The sequence below is a fragment of the Canis lupus genome, chromosome 28 (genome assembly GCF_011100685.1).
Source record: "Canis lupus familiaris isolate Mischka breed German Shepherd chromosome 28, alternate assembly UU_Cfam_GSD_1.0, whole genome shotgun sequence".
In the NCBI taxonomy this organism is placed as follows: domain Eukaryota; kingdom Metazoa; phylum Chordata; class Mammalia; order Carnivora; family Canidae; genus Canis; species Canis lupus.
Window position 1 is genome coordinate 14614943 of NC_049249.1, and position 27967 is coordinate 14642909.

A 27967-nucleotide genomic window follows, 5' to 3' on the forward strand; every position below is an offset into this window, starting at 1 on the left:
GATGCAGAGCATCTGAGAGTCTGTTTTCAGAGCAAAGGTCAGCCCAGCCTCTAAGAGGCTCATCTTAGGCCAGTGGACCACAGTTCTCTCTTCTCTCAGAAAGACCTCAACCCTCAGCCTGCAAGAGCTGTCCCTGAGCCATATTCACAATGAGGGTATCTTCTTCCCTGATCTCAGGAGCCCCATTGGCCCACTGGAAGAAAAGGAAGAGTGAGCCAGGTCAGTTTCTCAGGACTTTGTTCTTTTGTTCCCTTTCTTTTTCCCTTTCAAGTTTCCTGCCCTTCTCTCTTATCACTTGCCCTGTCCTACATTCCTTCTGTTTTCTAGAAGATTTGAGGAGTGACTGGTGTGGGGAATCCAGGTGAGGATACAGAGTAAGAAATGCCCTTGTTTGAGGCCCACCTCCCTTCCCTTAGTTTAGCTCCTTTTCTGAAACCAGGGACTATCACAGAGCTGGGCTGCCACCTGCTCTCCTAAGAATGGCTTCTGAGTGACTGAGCCACTTGTATAACCTTCCCCAGACTCTTTACTGGACTGCTAGCAAAAGAGCCCCCAACCCAAGGAAGGAGAGAGTGTTTGGAGGGCCTGAGTAGTATGGTGGCAGTATCCTATGTGGTCTTCCTGCCTGCCCAATGGCTCCTCTGGAGGAGTAACCTGCTAAGACTGAAACCTTCAGCTAAAGTGACCCCAGCACATTTAATGTCTTCAATTGGATTTAATTCCCAAACACTTGATTCAATTAACTCAGCAGGAATTGTGATAGGAATTCAGGCATAGGAGGGGGACAAGCAAGTACAAGGATTATCTTTGGGAGCAATGCCCTAGCTCTCCCCCCGGCTCTGGAAGTTTCTCCACAAACTGGCACGACCTTGGGGGCATGGACAGAGCATGGGCACCTCCTTTGGGGGTTGAATTCTAGATGATGATGGGACTCCCATCTGGAGTTCTTAAAACATATAGGTAAATGGGCCAAAAGATGTGCTTTTACAATGGAGGGCAAGGAGTCTTGCTACTGCTTCATGCCCTTGTTCATTTCATAGGAAAGGAATCTATAAGTAGCAAAGGCAAGGGAAGCTACACCTCTTTGAAGCTAACTGGCTTCCACTAGGGCCAGGAGACTTAGGAGGAGAGGGAGACAGGCAAGGGTGCCCTAGGCAGATGGGACCAGTACCTGGAGATTACTTTAACTCTGTCTTTGAGAAATGAGTTCTGAATAACAGAGATGAAGAAAAACAAATGAACAAAAAACACTAAAAAGACTGTCCCATACAAATCAATTTTTAATAACTTCAACTTGCCACCATCTTCCAGCTCCAACTCCTCTAGGGCTTATCACTGTGGAGAACACTATAGGCCCCAGGCTGAGCTACCCTATCTAGTGATCAGATGACCCAGCCCCTGATCTCTTAGGAATCTGCATCTATACACGGCAGCATGCTGGTGGATTCTCTGGAAACAGTGTGTATTTGTTCAATGTTGGAGCCACAACTCTGGTTCCCAGGAAGGCAAGAATACTAAAGAGATTTGAAGCTAAGTGGAATAGCAGCCAGGGAGGTCCCAGAACTGCTCTCATTGCCAGTTTCCTGCACTTACTCCGAGTCTTCCTATGCTGCTTGTTCCCTGCTAACCTGAGGGCTTTACAAAGTGCTTTAGAAGGGGGGAAATCTCAGAGCTGCAGCTACTCTAAAGGCAGCTGTGGGGTAGGGAAAGCCTATAGTAGTCCCATAGAGGCTGTCCAGAGGAGGAACCACGGGCCAATTTCCAAAAGGCAAGGAGACTTGCCTGTGGCTCCAGCCAGAATGTGGGTAGACAGAATGGCCTCTGTGTGATGCTCACCTGGCCCCTTTTAGATGGAGGGCACCCTGCTCCCAGCAGGTTCTCTCCCTTCCCAGGCACCAGACCACAGCAGGAACAGATTCCTCCCCAGAGGAAATTCTTAGGCAGGCTGGATGTAAACAACAGCCGGGTGAGGGGGCGGAGCAGTGGAGGGGAGCTCAGCAGAGGCAGGAGAGGCTCCCAGAGGAGAAGGTGACTAGGAAGGTGGGGAGGCTGCGGGGAAAGGGAACCAGCAAAGTAGGCACCTGAGGGCTCCGGAAAACCTGTCAATGTTTATTTCACACACACACACACACACACACACACACACACACACACCCTAAAGACAGTTTAAACCAGACTGAAAATGAAAAGCTAAGGTTGTGACCCTATAGTGCTGAGCAATCAGTGGAGTTGGAAGGCCGGGGAATCTAACAGGTACTCCTGGTGCCAAGAATGAAATCCAGAAATTGGTGGCCAGATAGCAGGGCATTGGGCTGATTCTAATCTCCAGTCTCCCAGATTTAGAAAGTAGAAAAAAGGTCCTCTGTTCCTACCTTACCTTGAGCTGAGCTAAGGTAAAGGTCCTAATGACTGGACAGAGCACCTGCAGGGGCAGGGGACAAAGATTTCAAGCCTAGCTCAGCCCCAGGCCAAAGAAAGCAGAACTGGCTCCATCTACATCAGAGAGTCTGTTTTCAGAAGCCTCGGAGAACCACTGACCCTCAGGATATTGGCATCATCCTAAGACTTGCCTAACAGCCCCTGAAAATTAGTCAGCAGCCACAACTTGTATCAATCAGAAATGTGAGGGGATATTGAGGGAGCCCACACCGGCAGTCCCCACATTCTTGAAGGCTTCTTCCTGTGCCCACCCAAACCCTCCCCAAGTAAGATTATCCCCGGTCTGCCCCTTCTAGCCCCCACAGTCCAAGCTCCGCTGAAATGCAGCCTCCACCTGAGAGAACTCGGTATCTGTGTTATTCTCCAGCCTTGGGGACAGCCCTTCTTCCCTCAGTCCCCCTCCAGCCTGGGAGCCTCATGAGTAAGGGCAGTTGGCAGCTGCTCAGATATGCGTGGCCTCAGGAGATAGTAGAGAACTCCTTGAGCAGGACCTCCTGGCTGAGTGTGTGGAAGGCCAGGTTTCTCCGGACGTTGGTGCTAATGGATCGAACCTGGGAAAAGGTTGGGTAAGGAAAGAGGGCATAGGCAAAGAAAAAAATGGGAGAGAGCTGGTTACACACAACAGAGGGCAGTGCCTGAGGGACAAGGCCAAGACGCAGTGTTAACATGTTTCTCTCTTAGGAGATGAACACTTAACAGCTATCATTCGGGCAGGCAAATGAACAAACAGTTCTATGATAAGTGGAAGAAAAAAAGAGGGGCTGAGAGACAGGAACTTTAGTGGAGGTTGAAGAGCATCTGGGTACCCGAAGAGGTAGAAGTAAGCGCAGACACAGAAGGAGGGTGAACTCATGCCTTTGTTTCTGCCTTGGCCATGCAGAGGGGGGGTGGTCTGGTCAGTGGTCTGAGAGGAGAAGAAAACGAGGCCAGAGAATGCATTTCTCATCTTCTCACTCTTTCTTTGTATTTATCTACTTTTCTGTGTTGGAAAGGACACCTAGAGATGCAGCCTCTGTCTGGCATAGATGGCAGGAGTATGATCCAAGGAGGCCAATGACCAGAAGCAGGTCATATAGCTTGTGAATCCCAAGCTTGGGAGTAGGATCCAGGTTTAACTTCCAGTCCAGCACTCTTCCCATACCACAAAGAAGCCCCGCTTCTTTAGAGGAAAGATTTGAGCATATCCCTGCTGTGTCCCCACTGCTCCCCTCACAAGCTTTCTTCCCACAGACTGAGACCCTTGCAGGAAGTGTTGCCTCTGTCAGGGGGGAAAGGACCTGTGAATTAGGAGTCAAACCCCCTACTCTGAGTGGATTCTAGGAGGAATCCATCACACTCTGGAAGGAACACTGTTCATAGGAAATAGAAGTGAATGCTTTGTGAGAGACAAAGTGGAGGAAAAAGGAGAAAAGTATGTGTATCTACTCTGGACCCCAAAGACCAGGGAGCTTTCCTCCAATATGTTTAGCTTTGGGAAATGTAATGAAGTCATCAGGCATGAGGCAGAAGAAAGGGCAGCATGGCAACCAGCAGGCAACTCAAGATCATTAGCTTCAAGCCAGACCAGACCCTCTTTACTCCCTTGTGTCAGAGGTACATATATAAGGAGAACTGAGTCAGGTGAGGCTAGTGTCAATAGGCCAGAGACAGAGCTCCCCTAACCCTCTCCTCCACAACCTTTTTATCTCCAATGACCTTCTCTCTTTGTGAAGTCTGTACCCCCAGTAAAACCCCCACATCAACTTAAAGACTTGCCACGCACCCCATAAAGATGCTCGACTCTGCTCTTTATATTAATGGCTTCCCCATGTTGCCAAATCACTCACTTCCAGAGCAGATCTTCCTCACCCTGAGGAAGTCCAAAATCTCAGAAATCTCACATCAGCGTCAGAGTTGGGCTGTGTTTAGTACAAGACAAATATCCTACAATCCAGCACCTTCATCACAAACTTGGCATGGGGAAGTAAAAGCTGGGCTGAGGTGTGTTCTGTCCCAGCAGTGGGATGGCTGAGCTATGGGAAGGAGGTACGGTGTGTCCTGGTCTCAGCCTCCAGCCACAATGTTCATGTATAACCAGGCAGGCCTAGCTTTTCCTGAGAGCAGCTCAGAGTACAGGGCAGGAGACAGACCATCTAAGGGGAGAGCCCAGTTCTGTGGTGGTGCTGACTAGAAGATGGAGTAGGAGGCAGAGCAAATGCTCACTGGCTCCAGGTGGCCATGGGTGGGGGCTGCAAGGAAGCTGAGTGATTGGAAAGGGGGGGGGGGGTGCAGGGAGTGAAGACTGGAGAACTAGATTGGGAGGGCAGTCAGACCAGGAGTCAGCTAGGAATTTAGGAAGAAGTGATTGCATAAGGGGGAGAAGAATCAATGACTCTCATTAGTTGCTTGGAGGACAGGATAAGGAATAATGAGGCAGAGCTGCCACTGGGAACACATGTCAAACCCCAGGCCCAGCTGGAGCTGTTCAAGGGCTGTCTCCATGGCTGCAGAAGAGAGATGGGCAATGCTGCCTCAGGCTTCTCACCCTTCTTCGCCTAGCACCAGTACCCTGGGGAATATCTTCCCTCACTGCCTGGTCCTGGTCTTAGAAGAGAAGTTGCATGCCCAATCCCAGCAGACCCCTCAAGTCTTATTTCATCAGCCTTTGGCAAACTGTGGTTGTTCCCTAGATGCCCACCTGCACAAATATCACCCTCTGGCTGGGAAAGGGCCCTCAAGAGACATAGGCAGAGAAGGAGGCAGGGCAGACTCACCAGCTCTTTGAAGAAGGCAGCTTCCTTGTGCTGCTCAGAATAGCGCTCATACTGGTCCAGGCCATCCTGCAGCTTCAGTGTGAGTGTGTCATAGTTGGCTCGTACTACCTCCAGCACCTGGGGAAGGTCAAGAGCCAGGCAGGGCTTAGGCCAAACTCTAGGTCACTTGGTCCCCACACCCCTCCTGCTGCCTTAGTGGGTTGGATTCAATCTGGGGCAACACCTCCAGAGGTCATTCTCACTCACAACTTATTATCCAGAAAAAGGTCTGGCCCCAGAGAGTAATTCCTCAGGTTTTGGGACCATTTTCTAATCTCTTCTATTCCTGGCTTTTCCTGACCCATCCTGCCTGGCCACCAAGACTGTTTACTCTGGGTATGGTAAAAGAGCACAAGAAGAGCTGACAGAACAGTGAGTGTCTGAGCTTAGCAGCATCCTGATACCATAAATGTGTTCTCAGCCATATCCTGCAGCTTTCTTTGGCCAGGTTGTCGCAGTTGCTGAGTAAGACTTTGCCAATGTCTCCTTTTTCCCTTTCTGGGAACCACATTTCTTCAGTCCCGGGATGTTCCTCAGCACCATCTGCCACTTGTTTTCATCTCTCCATGCCAACTCAGTCTTCGTACCCATTGCCTGGCTCGAACTTTTGGGCCTCCCAGCCTTCTGATATAGGGGACACTTTCTTGACAAAGCTAGAGCTAACTGCCATCTTTTGTTCTGTTGAGGGGTCTCTCCCCTTTCTCTAACTTTCCATGGGGGTGGGGGGATTCAGACCTCCACTGACTCCAGGAACCTTGGATCTCTGTGGTTCCAAAAGGAAGTTCTGCTGTGACTTCTGTTCAGACCATGAATTAAAGGCAAGGTCAATTAGAGGGAAAGGCACTACATCAAGATAGAACTGAGGTAGGCAGAAAGGAGAGACCAGGAGATGGAGTGACTGGTCACTGTGGTAATCTGGGTACTAACTATTTTGTAACTTGAAGTGACTAGGGAGGGAAGTCTATGATGTCATGGAGAGCTTCCAGCTCAGTAAGGAACTTGGGAGGAAGGAATGAGGCTAACTCTAACAGAAGGTAAGGCTGAAGAGAATAAACTAGAGTCAGGACTGGTCAAAGGGACTGAAGATGGCCTCCTGAGGGGCAAAGAAGTATCTCTGGGCTGTGCTCACCAATTCAGTCTTCTGCCAGGACACACTTCATTTGGTAGCAAACACTTCTGCCTGCCAAGAATTTCTGAGGGGAGAGTACTGATAGAGAACACAGGGAAGGATGTGTCCTCAAGTTTGGGGGGAAGGGACAGTGAGGGCATAGGTCTGGCCTAGGTTCCAGGCTCAGTTTCCTTTCCTCTAGACATTCAGCTCCTCAAGGACACTCTGCCTAGCTATGTCCCACAGACCCTATTATTGACTGGCTCCTTTGCTGCTAATTCCATTTGTCAGCTCTGTCAGCAGGAGGCCCAGTACTCAGCAATGGTAGTCACCCACAAAATAATCCAGCCCTCTCATGCATGTGGGCTGTGCTTGCCACTGAAATATCTATAAGCCAAGGTATTAGCTCAGAAGTGAATGGCTCAAACCCTGAAAAAAGGAAAATTTCTCCAAGATGGAACTGGCCCCTAGGAACCAGACAGAACAGAGTAACATGTTTTCTCTAACCCTGAACTCTGGGCAGCTTCAGCAATACCTACAATTCAGCATCCTGGGCTCAGCCTTCCCAAAGGGGTATCAGGTAAGACAAATACCAAGCTAAAGCCAATTCTGAGAAGAAGGTGCAGATGTTACATCCTGAGAGTCAGGCCTCAGGTCATGCTGCCCAGATCACTTGGGCTTTCTCCTCCTGCCATGGTTAAGTGGAACATCTAAGATCTTACTCAGAACAGGGATTTTTTTACCCAACAAATTTGGCTTTTGCCAGAATTTATGTCAGTTTTGTTAAGGGAGGTGAAACCTTGAACTATCAGCTCCGTGAAAGGAAACCAGACGCCTGGCTGGACTTAGTGCATGATCTCAGCTCTCCTCTTATCCAGATCTTACTTCTTTTCTTCCTTTTTTACACAGGGGTATGCTGCCCTTCAGTTCACTCAACCTCTTCCATCTCTCACCCTATTTCACCTCTCTTAAATTCCCAGGAGAATAAGATATTCTAAATTCAGATCTGGGCCCCAGCCCACTTGGGACTCTGAAGCAATAGGGCTACTCTCCTATTCTAGGACTTGGTTTCTGTAGCTTCAGACTTTAGGAACATATTCCATTTGGGCTTCACATTCCACACTGGCCTGGGACATGGCAAAGGGCAGTACTCAAGCAGAAGGCAATCTCCCAGAGTGCTTGTACCACAACTTGCAACCTCAATCTCTGGCTTTCTGATCTATCCAAAGTTTCCTCCCCAGTCCATTAGGTAACACTCTATCTCCCAAATGCAAGCCCACCTCTGTCATCAGGTTGTTGGGCTTGTTGACTTCCTAGAACCATCCCATCACCTCAGCTCAAGGCAGCTCCAAAAGCAGAAAAATATCTACGATGGGGATCCTTGGGTGGCTCAGCAGTTAGGTGCCTGCCTTCGGCCCAGGGCGTGATCCTAAAGTCCCGGGATTGAGTCCCACATTGGGCTCCCTGCATGGAACTTGCTTCTCCCTCTGCCTGTGTCTCTGCCTCTCTTTCTCTCTCTCAATCTCTGTCTCTCATGAATAAATAACTAAATAAAATATTAAAAAAATAAATAAATAAAAGTCCTTAACCCCTACACATTGCCCTCAGTAGACAGAAAGAAGCCTGCGTCCTGGCAAAAGACCTAATAGAGAACTTAACTGGGAATTCCACTCTTATTATGGATCTCAGACAATTTATCTAATCTCTTTGAGCTTCAGCCTGTCTCTCTCTGTAAAATGGAATTTGAATTCACCCTCCTAAAAGGACATGGGAATAAACATTTTGATTCCTGAAAGTAACATACAACTGATAAAGACATTATCATCCCAATGGCTACACAGCTACCTGGACAGCTCCTAGGACTCAAGAGGAACTGTCTTCATAGCTCAGGAAGTACTTAATTATTTCAAAGTAACCCAAAGAGCCTATGTGCATAAACAATTCTTCACCACAAAGGTATATCTTCTGGATTTAAATGCAAGACCACTTAAATCAGTGGCCTCAGTTTCAAAGATCATATACCATCTTCTTTGCCTTGAAACACTTTGCCTCAGGTAAGGGAAGGACAAACTGGGGAGTGGGGTAGGGACCTAAAACCCCTCCCTTGAGGTCTCTGGAGGAGAAGGCCTGATATAGGCTTTAAGGTCAGAGAGACATGAATTTTGGTCCCAGATCAACCACTAGTGAGCTATAAAAACTTCTTCACATTAATCTCTTTGAGCCTCAGTTTTCTTATCTGTAAAATGGGGATAATAGTACCTGTACTATAACCTCATAAAGCTGATATAAAGATGGTATGAACTGACTGTCCAATATCTGGCACATAAGGAATAGTCAATAAATGGTTACTAATTTTACAATGAAAAATTCTTCAGGTTCTCCGCAGGGAGCCTGCTTCTCCCTCTGCTTGTGTCTCTGCCTCTCTTTATCTCTCATGAATAAATAAAGAAAATCTTAAAAAAAATTCTTTCTGGGGACAATAGACATTTGGTAGCTCTTATCCCCAGACAGTTCTAATAATAAGCTAGGAGATAAGGCCTTACACATCTTCATTCAGATTCTGGTAAAGTGGAAACATAATTTCTCTATTCAATATGAAAGCAGGCTTCCATAATGACCCCCTATTCCAAGTGTAACTGGCAATGCACTAGCCAGAAGTCATAGAATGTCCAGTACCCACTGCTTAACAATCTTGGTGTAGTGCAAGAGGACACAGGTTAAAAAAAAAATTGAGCAGAGATGCCAGAAAGGCCAGTTTTGCAAAATACAGGTTGTGAAACTTCAGGATCAGGAGGGAGAGAGATCCCAGTGCACAAAATTAATTAAAAAAAAAAAGTTAGTTCAAAATTGCTGATAAGGTTTCAGATACACTTACACATCTTTCCCCAAGCACACAGGATAAGCATTCCCCAAAGACTGTTCAGTAGCCTATGTTTGTTTGTTTATTAGCAGAACCTTTGGAATTATTTAGGAAGTAACTTCTAGTATTTGTTTGTTTGTTTATTTATTTGTTTGTTTATTTGCAGAGCCTTTGAAATAGGAAGTAACTTCTAGCCTAAAGATAGCAGCAAAGGAAAATCCCACCAATGGAAAAGTTCTTGGCATGGGCTACCCTATCTTGATGTCAGAGGTCTATGCCTTGTGCCTGAAAAATTGCTTAGTCTCAAATCTCTGATGGACTAAATTCCCAGAATGAGAATTAGCGGACAACTAAGTAATAGGATGTGACCTGAGAGCAAACCTGTATTCATTACCTTCTCAATATGAACTGACATCTACAGTATAGCTTATTTGGAGAGAATATGTAAGGCTGATACCATCCCACTTCCAGCCGGGGCAATATGTATGGCTTTCCCTAGAAGGTAGGCTGCCAAATGAGGATGAAATCACAAGATGACAACAGAGAAACTTACTGAGACTTCTTATAGGATAGGCAATAAACACAGAACCTGGGATCCCTGGGTGGCGCAGCGGTTTGGCGCCTGCCTTTGGCCCAGGGCACGATCCTGGAGACCCGGGATCGAATCCCACGTCGGGCTCCCGGTGCATGGAGCCTGCTTCTCCCTCTGCCTATGTCTCTGCCTCTCTTTCTCTCTGTGTGACTATCATGAATAAAAAAAACAAAAAAAAACAAAACAAAAACAAAACACAGAACCTATCAAGATTACAGTGGGATGGGGCACCTGGGTGGCTCAGTTGGTTGTGTCTGACTTTGGCTCAGCAGCTCATGATCACAGGGTACTGGGATCAAGCCCCACATCGGGCTCCTCAGTGGGGAGCCCACTTCTCCCTCTCCCTCTGCCCCCTCCCTGCCTCCCTGCTTGTGTGTGTGTGCACGTACTCTGTCAAACAAATAAAATGTTGAAAAAAAAAAAAAAAAAGATTGCAGTGGAATGTAACAGAAAGAGGCTAGAGTTAGAGAAACCTGGGTTCATATCTTGACATCATCATTTAATACTTATATGACCTTGACCTAAGCTTTATTGGTAAAATAGTCATCATCACACCATTTTTAAAAATAATATTATGAAGATTAGATAGAAAATAAATATAAAAGTATAAATCATAATATCTAGCCAACAGAAGGTGCCAATGAATGAAGGCTATTGAGATTGAAACAAAAAAAGAGGGGATCCCTGGGTGGCACAGCGGTTTAGTGCCTGCCTTTGACCCAGAGTGTGATCCTGGAGTCCTGAGATTGAGTCCCACATCAGGCTCCCTGCATGGAGCCTGCTTCTCCCTCTGCCTGTGTCTCTGCCTCTCTCTCTCTCTCTGTGTCTCTCATGAATAAATAAATAAAATATTAAAAAAAAAAGAAACAAAAAAAGAAATGGAGATAGGAAATAATTGATGCATTCGAATAAGATGAATGAGGTGGTTAAATGGTGTCCAGGAAAGTCTGGAGCTCTCACTGATATATAAGGAGAGTGACAGGGAAGGCAACCATACCTCTTTTTGCCAAAGTGTTACCATGGGGACAGAACCATAGAAATTAAAAAAAAAACAAACCCAACACACAGAAATAATAGTTCTGGAAGGAACCTTTTAAATCACCTACCTAATCCATGGACCTCATTTCACAGATGAAGAAACAGATGTCCAGAAAGATTGAAAATTGCCCAAAAACCCAAAGCTGGGATTAGACAACAGAGTCTTCTGACTCCTAATCCAGTGCTCTTCCTATATTAGAAAGCTAGTTTAACCTGGGGCACATTCCTTAATTTACAGGCTAAACTTAATTTTTCAGAGAACAAACATTCAAGGAACTCAAACTCACTCCTAATAAGTGGGAAACATGATCTCTGTAGAGCTGGGAAAGTAATCTGGTGAAAGCCTGGTTTGATGTTTAAGTTTTCATTACTACCAGGTCCTTCAGGACTCCAGGGCTTGTCCATATCCACCAATAGCAGCCAAAGACCCTGCTCAGCCCTCTTGGAGTTTGGTGTCAACCACCACCAAAACTGTACAGACCACTCCGAACTTATTATAAGAAAAATCTAATTTGGGTTGATATTTTATTTTGTTTGAATTTTTATTAGAGAGAGAGAACAACAAGTATGAGGGGCAGAGGGAGAAGGAAAGACTCTCAAGCAGATTCCACACTAAGCGTGGAGCCCATGCTGGGCTCACTCTTATGACCTAAAATATGACCTGAGTTGAAACCAAGAGTCAGATGCTCAACTGACTGCACCACCCAGGCACGTCTGGGTTGTATTTTAATTTAGTGCTCATTTATTTAATTTTATTTTTAAAACGATTTTATTTATTCATGAGAAACAGAGAGAGAGAGAGAGAGAGAGAGAGAGAGAGAGGCAGGGACACAGGCAGAGGGAGAAGCAGGCTCCATGCAGAGAGCCTGACATGGGACTCAATCCCGGGTCTCCAGGATCACACCCTGGGCTGAAGGCGGCGCTAAACCGCTGAGCCACCTGGGCTGCCCTAGTACTCATTTAGAAGCTTAAATACAAAGGTCTTTAATCTTCCATCGGCTTTGGCTGTAGCCATCAGGTGGTCTCCCGGCTTGGGGTGAGGTGTTAAAAAGGATTCAATGAGTACATTCTACAAGTAAGTAATGGTAAGCTCTATGTCCAACATGGGACTCAAACTCATGACCTCAAGATCAAGACTCGCAGGCTCCACTGACTAAGCCAGCCAGGGGCCCCAAAATACCTTCTTTAATGAATGCTCATACCTCAAGGCCAATTTTCCATTCTCTGAAAGAGACTGTAACCACTTCATTCGCACTTCCATGCCCTTCTGCTCTAACCTGGCCAAAACCCTAACCATAGAAAAATTAATCTCTGGATGATTTGAAACAGATTAAGTAATTATAAGGAGAAAAGATGATAAAGGCTTTTTAGAGGATTTTCATGATAATCTCCATCTATCTCTCCCACTAGACTCTGGCCATTTGTTCTATTTCAGATGTTTATTCAGTAGTTAGAGAATATGATTTTTTTTTGGCTCCATTTTTTTCCCCATAAGGCAGGAAAAGACAGCTTGAGAGATTCAAGCTCTGAAACCACAAACAAGAGCATCACCAGGCATAACTCCATATTGCTTTCACTTCTCTCTCTCATCGGTTAGAGAGAGCTGACCAGGTACAGCTTATTCTATGAGCTGATGATGAAGAAATAATGAAAGAATTTGGTATGAAATAATGAAAGAATTTGGGAAATGAAATACATCCCTCGCAATGGTTCCATGTTTGAGGCAACCAATCCTGGTGCCCAGAGAACCATGCCACCTATCTAAACTGTTCATTGTCTGGCATAATGTCCCATCTCTAAAGAAACAGCGCTAAAAGCAGAGTAGGCCTTCAACACCAGTCAGTGGGAAATGGACTGCTAAAGGAGATGATCAGCCGAGTAGCTACAAGCTTTTACGCAGTTTTTATGGTAAATGCAGACTGAGATCTCCTCATTGTCCTGGAAGACCAACCATAATTCAACTTATTCCTTCTACTACCCAGTAAACTTCTTCAAACTCAAAGGAAGATACCCTTTCCTCTAAAAATGAAAATGACCTGGGTTGCCTGGATGGCTCAGTGGTTGAGCACCTGCCTTTGGCTCAGGGTGTGATCCCGGAGTCTGGGGATCAAGTCCCACATTGGGCTCCCCAAAGGGAGCCTGCTTCTCCCTTGGCCTATGTCTCTGCCTCTGTGTGTTTCTCACGAATAAATAAAACCTTTTAAAAATTAATATAATAAAATAAAATAAAAATGAGAGTGACCTACTGAAGGCATTGCCTGCCTCCCTTCTCTGAATCTGTTATAGGGCTGAAATGCTCTGTAAATTTTGGCAAGAGACTGAAGAGAAACTGGAGGTCTGATCCTTTATTTTTCTCTGAAAGGACCTAAGCTATGTAGTAGTCATCCATCTTTCCTCTACATTCTCCAAACCAGACCTTCCCCAGAACTGGTGATGTGTCTCCCAATGAGGGACAACCCCCCTTCCCCCAGAAGCAATAAAGGTCTGTCCCCAACTTTCCAATTTCAAGTGTAAGGACAGCCTCTCGGTGGCACTCTCATAGTTGAGGTGGTGCTCTGGTCAGGTGTCAGGCTGCATGGAGGCAGAATTCTGATGGTAAAGAAGCAAAAAGACAATTCTTCTTCCTCTATAATCCACATTTATCCTTCTAAATTCAGGACTAGCTAAACAAGAAGCATTGCAAAGATGTTTTCCAAGTAAAGACCTTGATGGGTCACTACTGGGTCTAGTTGTGTTTGGGCCATGAAAACGAGTTTCAGCCAACAGCTACTAATTTTCAAAATAATAGAGGAGCATGGCTGAATTTCACCTTTATGTGTAATTTAAGAAATACAACCAAAAAATGAATAAAGGAAAAAAGAGAACCAACCAAAAAGACTCCTAACTAGAGAGAACAAACTGGTGGTTGCCAGAGAGGAGGTCGGTGGGGGAAGGGGTGAAACAAGTGAAGGGGATTAAGAGGACACTTATCTTAATGAGTACTGAGTAATATATGGAATTGTTAAATCACTATAGTGTACACCTGAAACTAAAATAATTCCAATATGTTAAATATATTAGAATTAAAATTAAAACAAACAATATAGCCCTAGAGTCGGCCTGCCTGGGCTCATCCTAGCTCCACGACTTACTAACAGGTTAGCCTGGATGAACCTCAGGTTCTTCATCTAGAGAATGGGGATTATAATAATGTTCTTCACAGAGAAGTAGTTGTGAAGATTAGATAAGGCAATAGATAGAAAGTGCCAATCATACTACTTAACACACAGAGAACACTTTACATTATTATTCTTTTATTTTTTTTAAGATTGTATTTATTTATTCATGAGAGAGGCAGAGACATAGGCAGAGGGAGAAGCAGGCTCCATGCAGGAAGCTAGAAGTCCCATTCCGGGTCTCTGGGCAGACGCTCAACCGCTGAGCCACACAGGCATCCTGTATCCTCTTTCATTTTAATGTAACTCCATGAATAACCGCTTTTTTGTTTTGTTTTTTAATTTAAATTTAATTAATTAACATAGAGTGTATTATTGAGAAATAACTGCTTTTTAGAACCTGAAATTCCAAGCCTTGCCATAAAGTATCAAACTCTCCCCTCCCCCACTTTCTGGAAGAGCTGTGTCTTCCACAGACTTCCCAGAGGGATAAACACCACTTTAGAGTTTATGCATTAGTAGGTGTAGACAGGCAGGGTGGCAGGCCGTCTCCTGGAGAAACAAACATGCTACTACTACTGATTTCCTTACTGAAACTGTCACAGCTAGATTCTCAGCCCCCTGAAAGAAGAGACCCAGTGTTACATTATAGATTTTCCACAATGCCTAACAGAGTCTTAAGAAACAATAAACATCAAGTGCTTGTGGACTAATTTAGTAACACTCAGGCCCAACCAAAAAGGAAAGGAATTTCTCATCAAGGTCACGCAATAAGAATAGACTTAGGCCATCACAGTACACCCATCAATCTCAGCATTCTGATAGGTTTCTAAAGACCTCAGAGCCAAGTCTTGCCTTTAAGGAGCTAACAAGCAAAATGGGGACTCAAGATCAACCACCGTGGAAGGACATACTCACAGATAGCACATACAGGGTAGAGTGCTAAGTGTGGTTTGGAATTAGCTACAAAACTGATCAGTGAGGGATGCCTGGGTGGCTCAGTGGTTGAGCATCTGCCTTCGGCTAAGGTCGTGATCTCAGGGTCCTGGGATCAAGTCCTGATTGGGTTCCCTGCAGGGAGCCTGCTTCTTCCTCTGCCTATGTCTCTGCCTCTTTGTGTCTCTCATGAATGAATGAATGAATGAATGAATGAACGAACGAACAAACAAATAAATTCTTAAAAAAAAAAAAATCAAACAAAACTGACCAGTGAATGAGTGACCTGGTTCAAAGAGTGCCACACCTTTTAAAATAAGGAAAATTAATGAATCCAAGATCTTTCCTATTTTGTCCACTACTCCTCTATTTTACACTACTGTATCAGTTACTACTGAATGCAAAATTTTCCACCAGGTAGTAGGGCTCCTGAGAAGGCAGCCATCAGGGGGCCCATTAGCTCTGACAGATCTGTGACTGTAGCATAGCCAGCTTAGGCTCGGTAAGGTCCTATCACCTGAGGGGCAGACTGCTCAGGCTCAGCCCTGATGCTGAAAAAACAAGTCCTGCACAAAAGATGAGCAAAAGTTTGAAAAGGTGGGAAAGAATATTACTTTACTTTGCAAACATACCATCTATATAGCTTCATTTTCTCAGAAATCAGGTTTGATCCATTCTAAAATGTCCTTTTGAGGTATGTTCAATTTAGCAATGATTTTCAACTGCACAAATGCAGCTCAACTGTGCAGGGTACTCATTAGATAACTGTCCAAAACAATCTAAGCAGATACACACTGTGTTCTTTGAATAGCCAGGTTCAAAGGCTTGCTATTTTTAGTACTTCTTTGCATACTGTAACTAACAGATTTGCATCTCAGAAAGTGAGGAGAAGAAACAATTAGGTTCAGGAGTTCCAAGGCTAACTAGTACCCAGAGAAGACTGTTTACTTCTTTCAGATACCCTTTGCTTAATCTTCTCTTATATAAGGCAAAGCCTGTCCATCTAGAAAGGCCTAAAAGGGACATAGTGATCAAGCACACAGTTAAAAGGACAAAATGTCAGCTACACAAGAGCTTCATTGCTGTTTTGAGAGATGTGAGGGTAAGCCTGTGTAAATAAATGATCAAAGCAAGGCTGGGACCTGGGCCCAAGAACAGAAGGGGAAAATATGTTAAGGGAAGAGACACCTTTTAGTGGATTATCTTAAAAAGAATATTAAAATGCTCACTATACATATTGTGTCCAATATCCATTCAAGACTCTCCCCTTTAGTGACTGAAAGGAAGAAAGAGAACAAGTACAATGGAATGATATATATAAATAATTAATGCAAGGGAAGATTCTCTGAAAAGTGAGTGAAATTTTAAAAATTCAGCTGAGAGACACCTGGGTGGCTCAGCGGTTGAGCATCTGCCTTTGGCTCAGGGCGTGATCCCAGGTCCTGGGATGGAGTCCCACATCAGGCTCCCTGCATGGAGCCTGCTTCTCACAGGCTCCCTGTGTCTCTCTCTCTGTGTGTCTCTCATGAATAAATAAATAAAATATTTTTAAAAAATTAAAAAATAAAAATTCAGCTGTGTAACTCCAGGTATACTGTAATATTTTTTTTTTTAAGATTTTATTTATTTATGATAGTCACAGAGAGAGAGAGAGGCAGAGACACAGGCAGAGGGAGAAGCAGGCTCCATGCAGGGAGCCCGATGTGGGATTCGATCCCGGGTCTCCAGGATCGCGCCCTGGGCCAAAGGCAGGCGCCAAACCGCTGCGCCACCCAGGGATCCCATACTGTAATATTTTAAAGTAGTTCAGGATTTCCACTTTTAGTCAAGATGGAGTAATTGAGAACATGAAAGACATAACCCTCTTCAGACACTAGATAATAGGGAGTGCAGGACAGGTACCCCCCAAAAAAGGAAAATGTTCAGGTGAGTGTGAAGGTCCTACTGGGCTGAGGAGACACACTGGAGTTTGGGAAGGTGGCTAGAACTTGTGAGGCAGAGTACCAGAGGAGGCAGTGAGGCAAAGGAAAGAGCTTCAGAAATTTGCAGTATTCCCATTGAATCTGTCGCTTGATAAGGACTGCATGTGTAAGGTAAAACTCAACCAGAATAGACTGAAAAAGAGAATCTGTCAACTCACATCGGACTGAGAGGTGTTTGAATTTTGACCAACAAAAACAAAAAGGACCTGTGGAACTAACTAGGACACTCCTAAGAGACCCCAGACCAGTCACACCTTACTAGTGGAATCAAACTAGCCCTAGAGTAAAGGCTACTCTAAACTTACCCAAATAGAGATTAAAAAGAAGTGTCATGGATGAATTTGGTCAAAAGGTACAAACTTGGGCAGCCCCAGTGGCGCAGTGGTTTAGCGCCGCCTGCAGCCCGGGGTGTGATCCTGGAGACCCGGGATCGAGTCCCACATCGGGCTTCCTGCATGGAGCCTGCTTCTCCCTCTGCCTGTGTGTCTGCCTCTCTCTCGCTCTCTCTGAATGAATAAATAAATAAATCTTAAAAAAAAAAAAGGTACAAACTTGCAGTTATAAAATAAATAAGTACCGATGACATAATGTGCAATATGTTGACTAGTTGACACTGCTGTATGGCATGTTTGAAAGTTGTTAAGAATGAATCCTAAGAGTTCTCAGTGCAAGGAAAAAAACATTTTTGCCCCCCCCCCCTTTTTTTTTAAGATTTTATTTATTTATTCATGAGAGAAACACAGAGAGAGGCAGAGACACAGGCAGAGGGAGAAGCAGGCTCCATGCAGGCAGCCCGATGCGGGACTCGATCCCGGGACTCCAGGATCATGCCCTGAGCTGAAGGTAGATGCTCAACCACTGAGCCACCCAGGTGTCCCATTTTTGTCCTTTCTTTGGTATCTATAATGAGATGGATGTTGACTGAACTTATTGTGGTAATCATTTCATAATATATGTAAGTCATGTCATTGTGCTGTATATCTTAAACTTTTAAATGGTATATATCAATCATATCTCAATAAAACTGGGGGGAAAAAGATCACAACAACCAAAAAAGGAAGTTTCAAATGGACCATGCTATTCCAAAAAGAATTTACCTGCTTTCCTGAACAGTCCAACACTATTTAATAAAGATCACAAAATCTAACTCTCAGCTATGTAATATTCACAATGCCTAGTATCCAATAAAAAATTATCGGACAAAAAAAATTATCAGACATGTAAAAAACAGGAAAATATGACTCATAAAAGAAACATTAGTCAAAAGAAACAGATCCAGAAATGAGATACTAGCATTAAAAGCATGGATATTTAAAGAGCTATTATACAGGAGCCTGGGTGGCTCAGTGGGTTAAGAGTCTTTTTTTTTTTTTTTAAAGACTGTATTTATAAAAAAAAAAAAAAAAAAAGACTGTATTTATTCATTTGACATAAGAGAGCTTGAGAGAGAAGGAGGGCAGGAGGAGAGGAAGAGGGAGGCTCCCCACTGAGTAGGAAGCCTGATGCAGGGCTTGACCAGGATCTGGGGACCATGACCTGAGCCCAAGGCAGTTGCCCAACTGGCTGAGCCACCCAGGTATCCCAAAAGTCTGACTCTTGATTTTGGTTCAGGTCATGATCTCATGGTCATGAGACTGAGACCCGTGCTGGGATCCATGCTTAGCATGGAGCCTGCTTAAGATTCTCTCTATCTGGGGCACCTGAGTGGCTCAGTGGGTTGGGCATCTGACTCTTGATTTTAGCTCAGGTCATGATCTCAGTCTCCTGAAATCAAGTCCCACATCAGGCCCAATGCTCAGTACACAGTCTGCTTGTTCACTCTTTCTCCTTCTGACCCTCTCTCTGCTCCTTCATGTGCTTGTGCATACACACTCTCTCTTTAAAACAAATAAAATCTTACAAAAAAAAAAAAAGATTTTCTCCCTCTCTCTCTGCTCCTTCCTAAGATAAAAAGAGCTATTCTAAATTTGTTCAAGTATTTTTTTAAAAGATTTTATTTATTTATTCATGAGAGACACAGACAGAGAGAGAGGCAGAGACACAGGCAGAGGGAGAAGCAGGCTCCAAGCAGGGAGCTCAATGTGGGACTTGATCCCAGGTTTCCAGGATCACACCCTGGGCTGAAGGCGGCGCTAAACCGCTGAGCCATCTGGGCTACCCTTGTTCAAGTATTTAAAAACATCCATGGCTGAGTGAAGTCAGTCAGTCGGTGAAGGACAAACATTATATGTTCTCATTCATTTGGGGAATATAAATAATAGTGAAAGGGAATATAAGGGAAGGGAGAAGAAATGTGTGGGAAATATCAGAAAGGGAGACAGAACGTAAAGACTGCTAACTCTGGGAAACGAACTAGGGGTGGTGGAAGGGGAGAAGGGCGGGGGGTGGGAGTGAATGGGTGACGGGCAGTGGGGGTTATTCTGTATGTTAGTAAATTGAACACCAATAAAAAATAAATTAAAAAAAAACATCCATGAATGTAATAAGGAGCAAAATGGAAGATATAATGCACAACATAATAAAATTGTGAGACTGTCAGACTGGACATAAAATTAAGACCCAACTATGGGTTGTTTAAAACAAATTCACCTAAAATATAAAGACACAGATAGGTTGAAAGTGAAAAGATAGAGAAAGATATGCTTCTGAAGAAACTAAAGAAAGCACAATTGCTATAGTAATATCTGACAAAAGAAACTTCAAAACAAGGAATATTACCAGGAGTAAACAGTGAAATTTCCATAATGATAAAAGAGTTAGTTCTTTACAAAGACAATTTTATATATATGTGTACCTAATAAGAGATCTTCAAAATTCTGGATGAAGCAAAATTGACAGAACTAAAGGAAGATATTTAAAAGGTCTACTATTATAGGGGATCCCTGGGTGGCTGAGCGGTTTGGCGCCTGCCTTCGGCCCAGGGCGTGGTCCTGGAGTCCCGGGATCGAGTCCCGGGATCGAGTCCCACATCAGGCTCTCTGCATGGGGCCTGCTTCTCCCTCTGCCTGTGTCTCTGCCTCTCTCTCTCTCTCTATCTTTCATGAATAAATAAATAAAATCTTAAAAAAAAAAGTCTACTATTATAGTTCTAAGTTTCAATACTCTTTATAACTGATAAAACAATTAGACAGAAAATCAGTGAAGACAGAAGACTTAAGCAACATTATTAACCAAATTGACCTAAAGGCATTTATAGAAAATTTATGTTATTTAAAGATTATGTATTTATTCATGTGAGACACAGAAAGAGAGGCAGAGACATAGGCAGAGGAGGAAGCAGGCTCCCTATGGGGACCCTGATGTGGGACTTGATCCCAGGACCCCAGAATACGAGCTGAGCTAAAGGCAGATGCTCAACCACTGAGCCACCCAGGCATCCCATACATATTTTTTTTTTCAAGATTTTATTTATTTATTCATGAGAGGTACAAAGAGAGGCAGAGACACAGGCAGAGGGAGAAGCAGGCTCCCTGTAGGGAGCCCGATGCGGGACTCGATCACAGGATTCCAGGATCATGCCCTGAGCCAAAGGCAGATGCTCAACCACTGAGCCACCCAGGCGTCACTACATATTCTTTTAAAATGCACACAGAACAGTCAACAATATAGATCATATGCTAGACCATAAAACAAATCTCAATAAATTTAAAAGGAATGAAATCAATCACATGGAGTATGTATTTCATATCTACTAGGGAATAAAATAAGAAATTAGTAACAGAAATTTATCTGAAAAATCTCCAAATAATGGGAATAAAACAATACATTTCTAAATATCACTAAAGAAGTGAGAAAATACTGTGAAGTGAATGAAAATGAAAACACAGCATAACAAAATCTGTGGTATTTGCTAGCACAGGGGAAATTTATAGCACTACATTTTTATATTAGAAAATAAGAATTGAAATCAATGATCTAAGTTTCTACCTTAAGAAATTAGAAAAAGGGGGGATCCCTGGGTGGCGCAGTGGTTTGGCGCCTGCCTTTGGCCCAGGGCGCGATCCTGGAGACCCGGGATCGAATCCCACGTCGGGCTCCCGGTGCGTGGAGCCTGCTTCTCCCTCTGCCTATGTCTCTGCCTCTCTCTCTCTCTCTCTCCATGACTATCATAAATAAATAAAAATTAAAAAAAAAAGAAATTAGATGGGATCCCTGGGTGGCGCAGCGGTTTGGCGCCTGCCTTTGGCCCAGGGCGCGATCCTGGAGACCCGGGATCGAATCCCACGTCGGGCTCCCGGTGCATGGAGCCTGCTTCTCCCTCTGCCTGTGTCTCTGCCTCTCTCTCTCTCTGTGACTATCATAAATAAATAAAAATTAAAAAAAAAAAAAAAAAAAGAAATTAGAAAAAGGGGCACATGGGAGGCTCTGTTGGTTAAGTGGCTGCCTTTGGTTTGGGTCATGATCCTGGAGTCCTGGGATCAAACCTGGTGTTGGGCTCCCTGCTCAGCAGGGAATATGCTTCTCCCTTTCTCTCTTTGCTCACTGTCTCTCAAGTAAATAAATAAAGTATGTATATATGTGTGTGTGTGTATGTGTGTGTGTGTGTATATATATATATATATATATATATATATATATATATATATATATTTTTTTTTTTTTTAAAGAAGGGACTCCTGGGTGGCTCAGTTGGTTGAGCATCTGCCTTCGGCTCAGGTCATGATCTCAGGGTCCTGGGATAAAGTCCCACATCAGGCTCTCTGCTCATCAGGAAATCTGCTTTTCCCTCTTCTTCCCCAGCTTGTGTGTGTTTGCACTCTCTCTTGCTTACTCTCTCTCAAATAAATAAATAAAATCTTTAAAATGAGTAAAATATTTAAAAATTAAAAATTTTAAAATTAAGGAAATTAGATAAAGAAGAGCGAACAGAAGAAAATAACAAAGATGGTCATGTAAATCAATGAAATAGGAAACACCAAAATAATAGAAAATGAATGAATCTAAAAGCTAATTCTTTTTTTTTTTTTAAGATTTTATTTATTTATTCATGAAGGACACAGAGGAGAGAGACAGAGGCAGAGACACAGGCAGAGGAAGAAGCAGGCTCCATGCAGGGAGCCTGATGTGGGACTTGATCCCGGGTCTCCAGGATCATGCCCTGGGCTGAAGGCAGGTGTTAAAGAACTGAGCCACCCAGGGATTCCCTAAAAGCTAATTCTTTGGACAGATTAAGAAAACGGATAAAACCTGTAGCCAGACTGAACAGGAACAAGAGAAGAAACACACATATTACCCATATGAATGATGAATCTATAGGCATTTAAAGATTTTATTTATTTGTTTATTTATTTATTTATTGGGGGGGCAGAGGGAGAGAGAACATCAAGCAGATTCTCTGCTGAGTGCAGAGCATATCCCTGAGCTCAATCTCATGACCCTGAGATCATGACCTGAGCCTAAATCAAGAGTCAGACACTTAACCAACTGAGCCAACCAGGTGCCCCCAAATACTATAGACATTTAAAGAAAAAAATGATATATACAAACAAGTTATACCAATAAATTTAACAACCCATATTAATGAATAACTTCCTTGAAGACACAAATGACTAAAATTGACTCAAGAACAAGTAGAAAACCTATCTCTAAATCTATTTTAAAATTGAATTAATAATTAAAATGCTTCCCACAGGGGCGCCTGGGTGGTTCAGTCAGTTAAGCATCTGCCTTCAGGCTCAGGTCATGATTCTGGGGTCCTGGGATTAAGCCCCCCATAGAGCTCCCCACTCAGTGTGGACCTGATTCTCCCTCTCCCTCTCTAGCTCCCCTTGCTTGTGCTCTCTCTGAAATGAATAAATTGAATCTTTAAAAAAAATTAAAATATAAAATGTTTCCCACAGAAGCATACTAATATACGTAATTTATTTTGAAACACATAAAAAAGTAAGAGGGATTGATGGATCCATCCTATGGATCAGATATGTGATAAAATATAATAAAATGTAAATGACAGAAATTAGGTGGTGGCTATGCTGGTAGTCAATGTATAATTTACTCATCTTTACTGTATGTTTGAAATTTTCTTTATTTTTTCTTAGAGAGAGAGAGAGAGAGAGAGTGAGTTGGGTGGGGGGCAGAGGGAGAGAGAGAATCCCAAGCAGGTTCCATGTTCAGTGTGGAGCCCTACATGGGGCTTGATCCCACAACCCTGAGATCATGACCCCAGCTGAAATGAAGATTAGATGCCCAACCAACTGAGGCACCCCTGAAATTTTTTGTATTAAAATGCTGGGTAAAAAAAATCTTCCCACAAAGAAAAGAAAACTCTAGACTAAGATGCCCTCACTGGTTAATTCTATTAATTATTAAGCAAGAAATAATATCAATCCTACACAAACTCCCCCCCCCCCACACACACAAACTCCTTCTAAAAATGAAGAAAGCAGGGCAGTCCAGGTGGCTCAGCAGTTTAGTGCTGCCTTCAGCCCAGCCCTGATCCTGGAGACCTGGGATCGAGTCCCATGTTGGGCTCCTTGCATGGAGCCTGTTTCTCCCTCTGCCTGTGTCTCTGTCTCTCTGCCCCCGCCCCCCCCCATGAATAAATAAAATCTTTTTAAAAAATGGAGAGAGGAATTTTTTTAAGATTATTTATTTATTTATTCCTGTGACAAGAGAGACACAGAGAGGCAGGTACTAAACCGCTGAGCCACCCAGGCTGCTCGGAGAAAGGAATTCTGCCCAACTTATTTTATAGGGCAACATTACTCCAATATCAAAATCAAAGACATCACAAGGATACTATGGAACTGACATCCCTCATAAGCACTGATGCAAAAATAATCAGCAAAATATTAGCAACTCAAATTCTGTAATGTATAAAGTAGATACTGTAACATGATCAAGAGGGGCTTATCCCAGGAATATAAGGCTCAGTTACTATTAAAAATTAATCACAATAACTCTGTATCAGAATAAGGAGAAAATCCACCTGACTAGCTCAGGGAATAGAACATGCAACTCTCGATCTTGGGGTTAAGTTTGAACTCCATATTGGGTGTAGAGATTACTTAAAAAAATACTTAAGAGATAGAAAATCCATATAATCATCTCAATATATGTAGAAAAAGCACTAAAAATTCAATATCTATTCATGATTTTAAAATTCTCAACAGGCTTTAGCGCCTGCCTTTGGCCCAGGGCGTGATCCTGGAGACCCGGGATCAAATCCCACGTCGGGCTCCCGGTGCATGGAGCCTGCTTCTGTCTCTGCCTGTGTCTCTGCCTCCCTCTCTCTCTCTCTCTCTCTCTGTGACTATCATAAATAAATAAATAAAAATTAAAAAATAAAATAAAATAAAATAAAATAAAATTCTCAACAGGGGATCCCTGGGTGGCGCAGCGGTTTAGCGCCTGCCTTTGGCCCAGGGCGCGATCCTGGAGACCCGGAATCGAATCCCACGTCGGGCTCCCTGCATGGAGCCTGCTTCTCCCTCTGCCTGTGTCTCTGCCTCTCTCTCTCACTGTGTGCCTATCATAAATAAATAAAAATTTTAAAAAAATTCTCAACAAATTCAGAATGGGAAGGAAACTTCAATGTAATAAAGGGAATATATGAAAATTGACAGCTAACACATTACTTAATGATGAAAGACCAAATGCCTTCTCTTGAAAATCTGAAAAAAAAGTCTACTCTTACCACTTCAATATTTACTAAAGGTCTGAGCCAGTGCAATAAAGAAAGAAAAAGAAATCAAAGACATACATATTTGAAAGAACTAAAACTGAAATTATCTGTATGCAACATGATTATGAGCACAAAAAATTCTAAGGACCTTAAAAAAACAATTAATAAATGAGTTTATCAAAGCTTCAGGAAAAAAGGTCAATATAAAACTATTCTATTTCTTTTTTTTTTTTTTTAAGATTTATTTATTCATTCATTCAGGGAGAGCGAAGAGAGAGGCAGAGACAGGCGGAGGGAGAAGCAGGCTCCATGCAGAGAGCCCGATGTGGGACTTGATCCCAGGTCTCCAGGATCACACCCCAGGCTGCAGGTGGCGCTAAACCGCTGCGCCACCGGGGCTGCCCAACTATTCTATTTCTATACACTAACCAAAAAAGTTGGAAATCAAATCATTTATATATAACATAAAAAATGAAATATCTGGGGACAGAGTGAACAAAACACATGCAAATACTATGCTAAAAAACTACAAAATATTGATGAGAAAATTTAAAAGATCTAAATAAATGGAGAGCTATTAAGTTTCTGGATTTGGAAACAATATTATTAAAGTGTTGCTTCTTTCCCAAGTTCATCTAGAGTTAATGCAATTCCAATCAAAATCTTAGCAGGGATTTCTGGGTGGCTAAGCGGTTTGGCGCCTGCCTTTAGCCCAGGGTGCGATCCTGGAGTCCCGGGATCGAGTCCCGCATCGGGCTCCTGGCATGGAGCCTGCTTCTCCCTCTGCCTGTGCCTCTGCTTCTCTCTCTCTCTCTCTCTCTCTATCTTAAATAAATAAATAAATCTTAAAAAAAAAAAAACTTAGCAGACTTTTTTTTTTAGCAGACTTTTTTTTGTAGAAATGGACAAGCTAGTTTCAGTTTCACTTTTTAAAAATTTTAATATTATTTACTTATTTGTTTGACAGAGAGACAACGAGAGCCAGAGAGCACAAGCAAGGAGAACAGCAGAGAGAGAGGGAGAAGCAGGCTCCCTGCTGAACAGGAAGCCCAATATAGGGCTGGAACTCTCAGAACCCTGGCATCATGACCTGAGCCAAAAGCAGACACTTACAGACTAAGCCACCCAGGCACCCCAAATTCCACTCTTTACATGGAAATGCAAAGGACTATAGAATATTCAAAACACTTCTTTTTTCTAGTAAAAATATGGGACACTTCACACATTTGTGTGTCATCCTTGCACAGGGGTCATGCTAATCTTCTGTCATTCCAATTTAGCATATGTGCTGCCAAAGTGAGCACAATTTTTAAAAAGAACAAAATCATTACAAAAAGATTAATAAATTCATCTTTATGAATACTAAATTAAAATTGGTCTTCATTAAAATGTCTGTCCTTTGAAAAACACCATTAAGAAGATGCAAAGGTAGGTGCCTGGGTGGCTCAGTGGTAGAGCTTCTGCCTTCAGCTCAGGTTGTGATCCTGGCATCCTAGGATCGAGTTCTGCATCAGGCTGCCTGCAGGGAGCCTGCTTCTCCTGTCTCTGCTTCTCTTTCTGTGTCTCTCATGAATAAATAAATAAAATCTCAAAAAAAAAAAAGAGGATGCGAAGGTAAGCCACAGGCTATGAGAAAATATTTGCCATATATATGTCATATATACATAAATATATGACAAAGAATTTGCATCCAGAATACACAAAAACTCTTAAATAACACACACACACAAAAGACAAATGAGCAAATTTTTTAAATAAGCAAATGATTTGGACACCTCACAAAAGAAGATACATAATGGCCAATAACCAAATGATAACTGCTCAAGCATCACTTGTCATCATGCAAAATAAATTGATAGTAATTTTTTTCAATTTTTAAAAAACACTCATATTTGAAATATTTTTATTTATGTACAATGATATAGCATTAAGATAGGTCTCTTGGATATACACAGTAAGTTAGGTATCTTGAATGATGCATTCAAGGAAGCTCACTTAATCTCACTTAATGAAGCCTATATCCTTACCATACTGGCAGAAACGCTGGTTGCACATACTGAGGCCGTAGACCCTATTTCCAGATCAGACCATGCCAGTATAAGCAGATACAGCAAGGAAGAAAACCCTGGCCAAATTTCCTCAGATGGCCCCAGGAGAGCTGATGGTGACCCATCTTGCTCTCTCGGATGCAGATGCAACAAGACTAAAGGTGATAAGGGACTCCTGGGTGGCTCAGCAGTTGAGTGTGGGCCTTTGGCTCAGGGTGTGATCCTGCTGTCCCAGGACTGAGTCCCACACTGGGCTCCCCAGAGGGAGCCTGCATTTCTCTCTGCCTATGTCTCTGCCTCTCTCTCTTTGTGTCTCTCATGAATAAATAAAATCTTAAAAAAGAAAAAAGACTAAAGGTGATAAGTAAGTATGTAGTGTAATGACAGCACTGAATACCCAAAGATTGGGTAAAATTAAGAACATGTTCCGAGTGTGATAAGAAACCCAATCAACAGTGTTTAGATTAATTTTCAGCTGGGCACTAGCCACCTGAGATTTTTATAAGTGGCTGTACTTACCTGGACCTTCTGACAAACTCAGTCATTCACCAAGCTTGGGGAATTATAGGGTCTTGCTTTTACCAATCTAGTGACTGTCCTGATTTTACCTTTTAATGAAACTGAGGCAAGGATAAAGATATGAGATGACCATGACTCTCCTTGTGGAAACCCACTCCAAATGAAGGTCATTGGCCTATTATTTATGGATTTCTGAGGCAATATTTCTCTAGGTTATGAGGAGGACAGGGAGGTTTTATCTTAGGTTTATAAACGGTCAGGTGGGGCTGCTGCAAGCATGCCACATACATTGGCTGAGGTGTAAAGGTAAACACATAGGCAAAGGTCTAAGCAAGAAAGCAGTGACACTAATTCTTATAGTGTGAAGTCTTCAAGGGCAGGCATGAATTTTGCATTTTTATAGCCCGTGGCTTGGCACACAGCAGATACTTCTGTACTTTTGCACTGAAAAAAATTATTCTGGGGCACTTGAGACTACATTATATATTCCTTGTCTTACAGCACTAACCAAAGCCTCCTAGAAGTAGAGAACTCTTAGACCAAGGGAGGTTCTGAGAGCGTCCTTAAAAGGTTTAGAATTGGTTCTTTTTCAAAACACTTTAGCCCAAAGTAGTGGAAACAAAGAAAAAAGCCAGTAGCCCTGGAACTAGAACAAATAACAACCTGGTAACAAACTCAGACTCTACTAAGTAAGCACCCCTCTCCCTCCACTGGTATGCTTACGGTGTCTTTCTATCTAAGATAACCTGAATCTCTCTCCAGGGTACAGTCATCCAATGTAATTGTTTAGAAACAAGGATCCAAAAGGTGGGCACAAATCTCTTAGGCTAAAAAAGATGATGCCTTTTTTTCGTTTTAATATTTTATTTAGGGC

The 27967-nt window shown here is 43.1% G+C and overlaps 1 protein-coding gene, 1 non-coding gene and 1 pseudogene across 5 annotated transcripts in view; all 3 read right to left on the minus strand.

The window, feature by feature from the left end:
• Positions 1-1257: 1257 nt before the first annotated feature.
• ARMH3 (armadillo like helical domain containing 3) overlaps positions 1258-27967 on the minus strand; it is a 181315-nt gene continuing 154605 nt past the window's right edge. For all 4 annotated transcript variants that reach the window (XM_038578587.1, XM_038578586.1, XM_038578588.1 and 1 more), the window contains 2 exons: positions 5193-5309; positions 1258-2990 (listed from right to left, as the gene is read on the minus strand). In XM_038578587.1, coding sequence (XP_038434515.1) covers positions 2898-2990; positions 5193-5309 — 210 coding nt within the window. In that variant the 3' untranslated portion in view covers positions 1258-2897. The remainder of the gene's footprint in view (positions 2991-5192; positions 5310-27967) is intronic.
• LOC119866639 lies at positions 25729-25830 on the minus strand. Its single transcript, XR_005380814.1, has one exon. It is a non-coding gene; the product is annotated as a U6 spliceosomal RNA (small nuclear RNA).
• On the minus strand, positions 26135-26808 carry LOC111092926 (annotated as a pseudogene).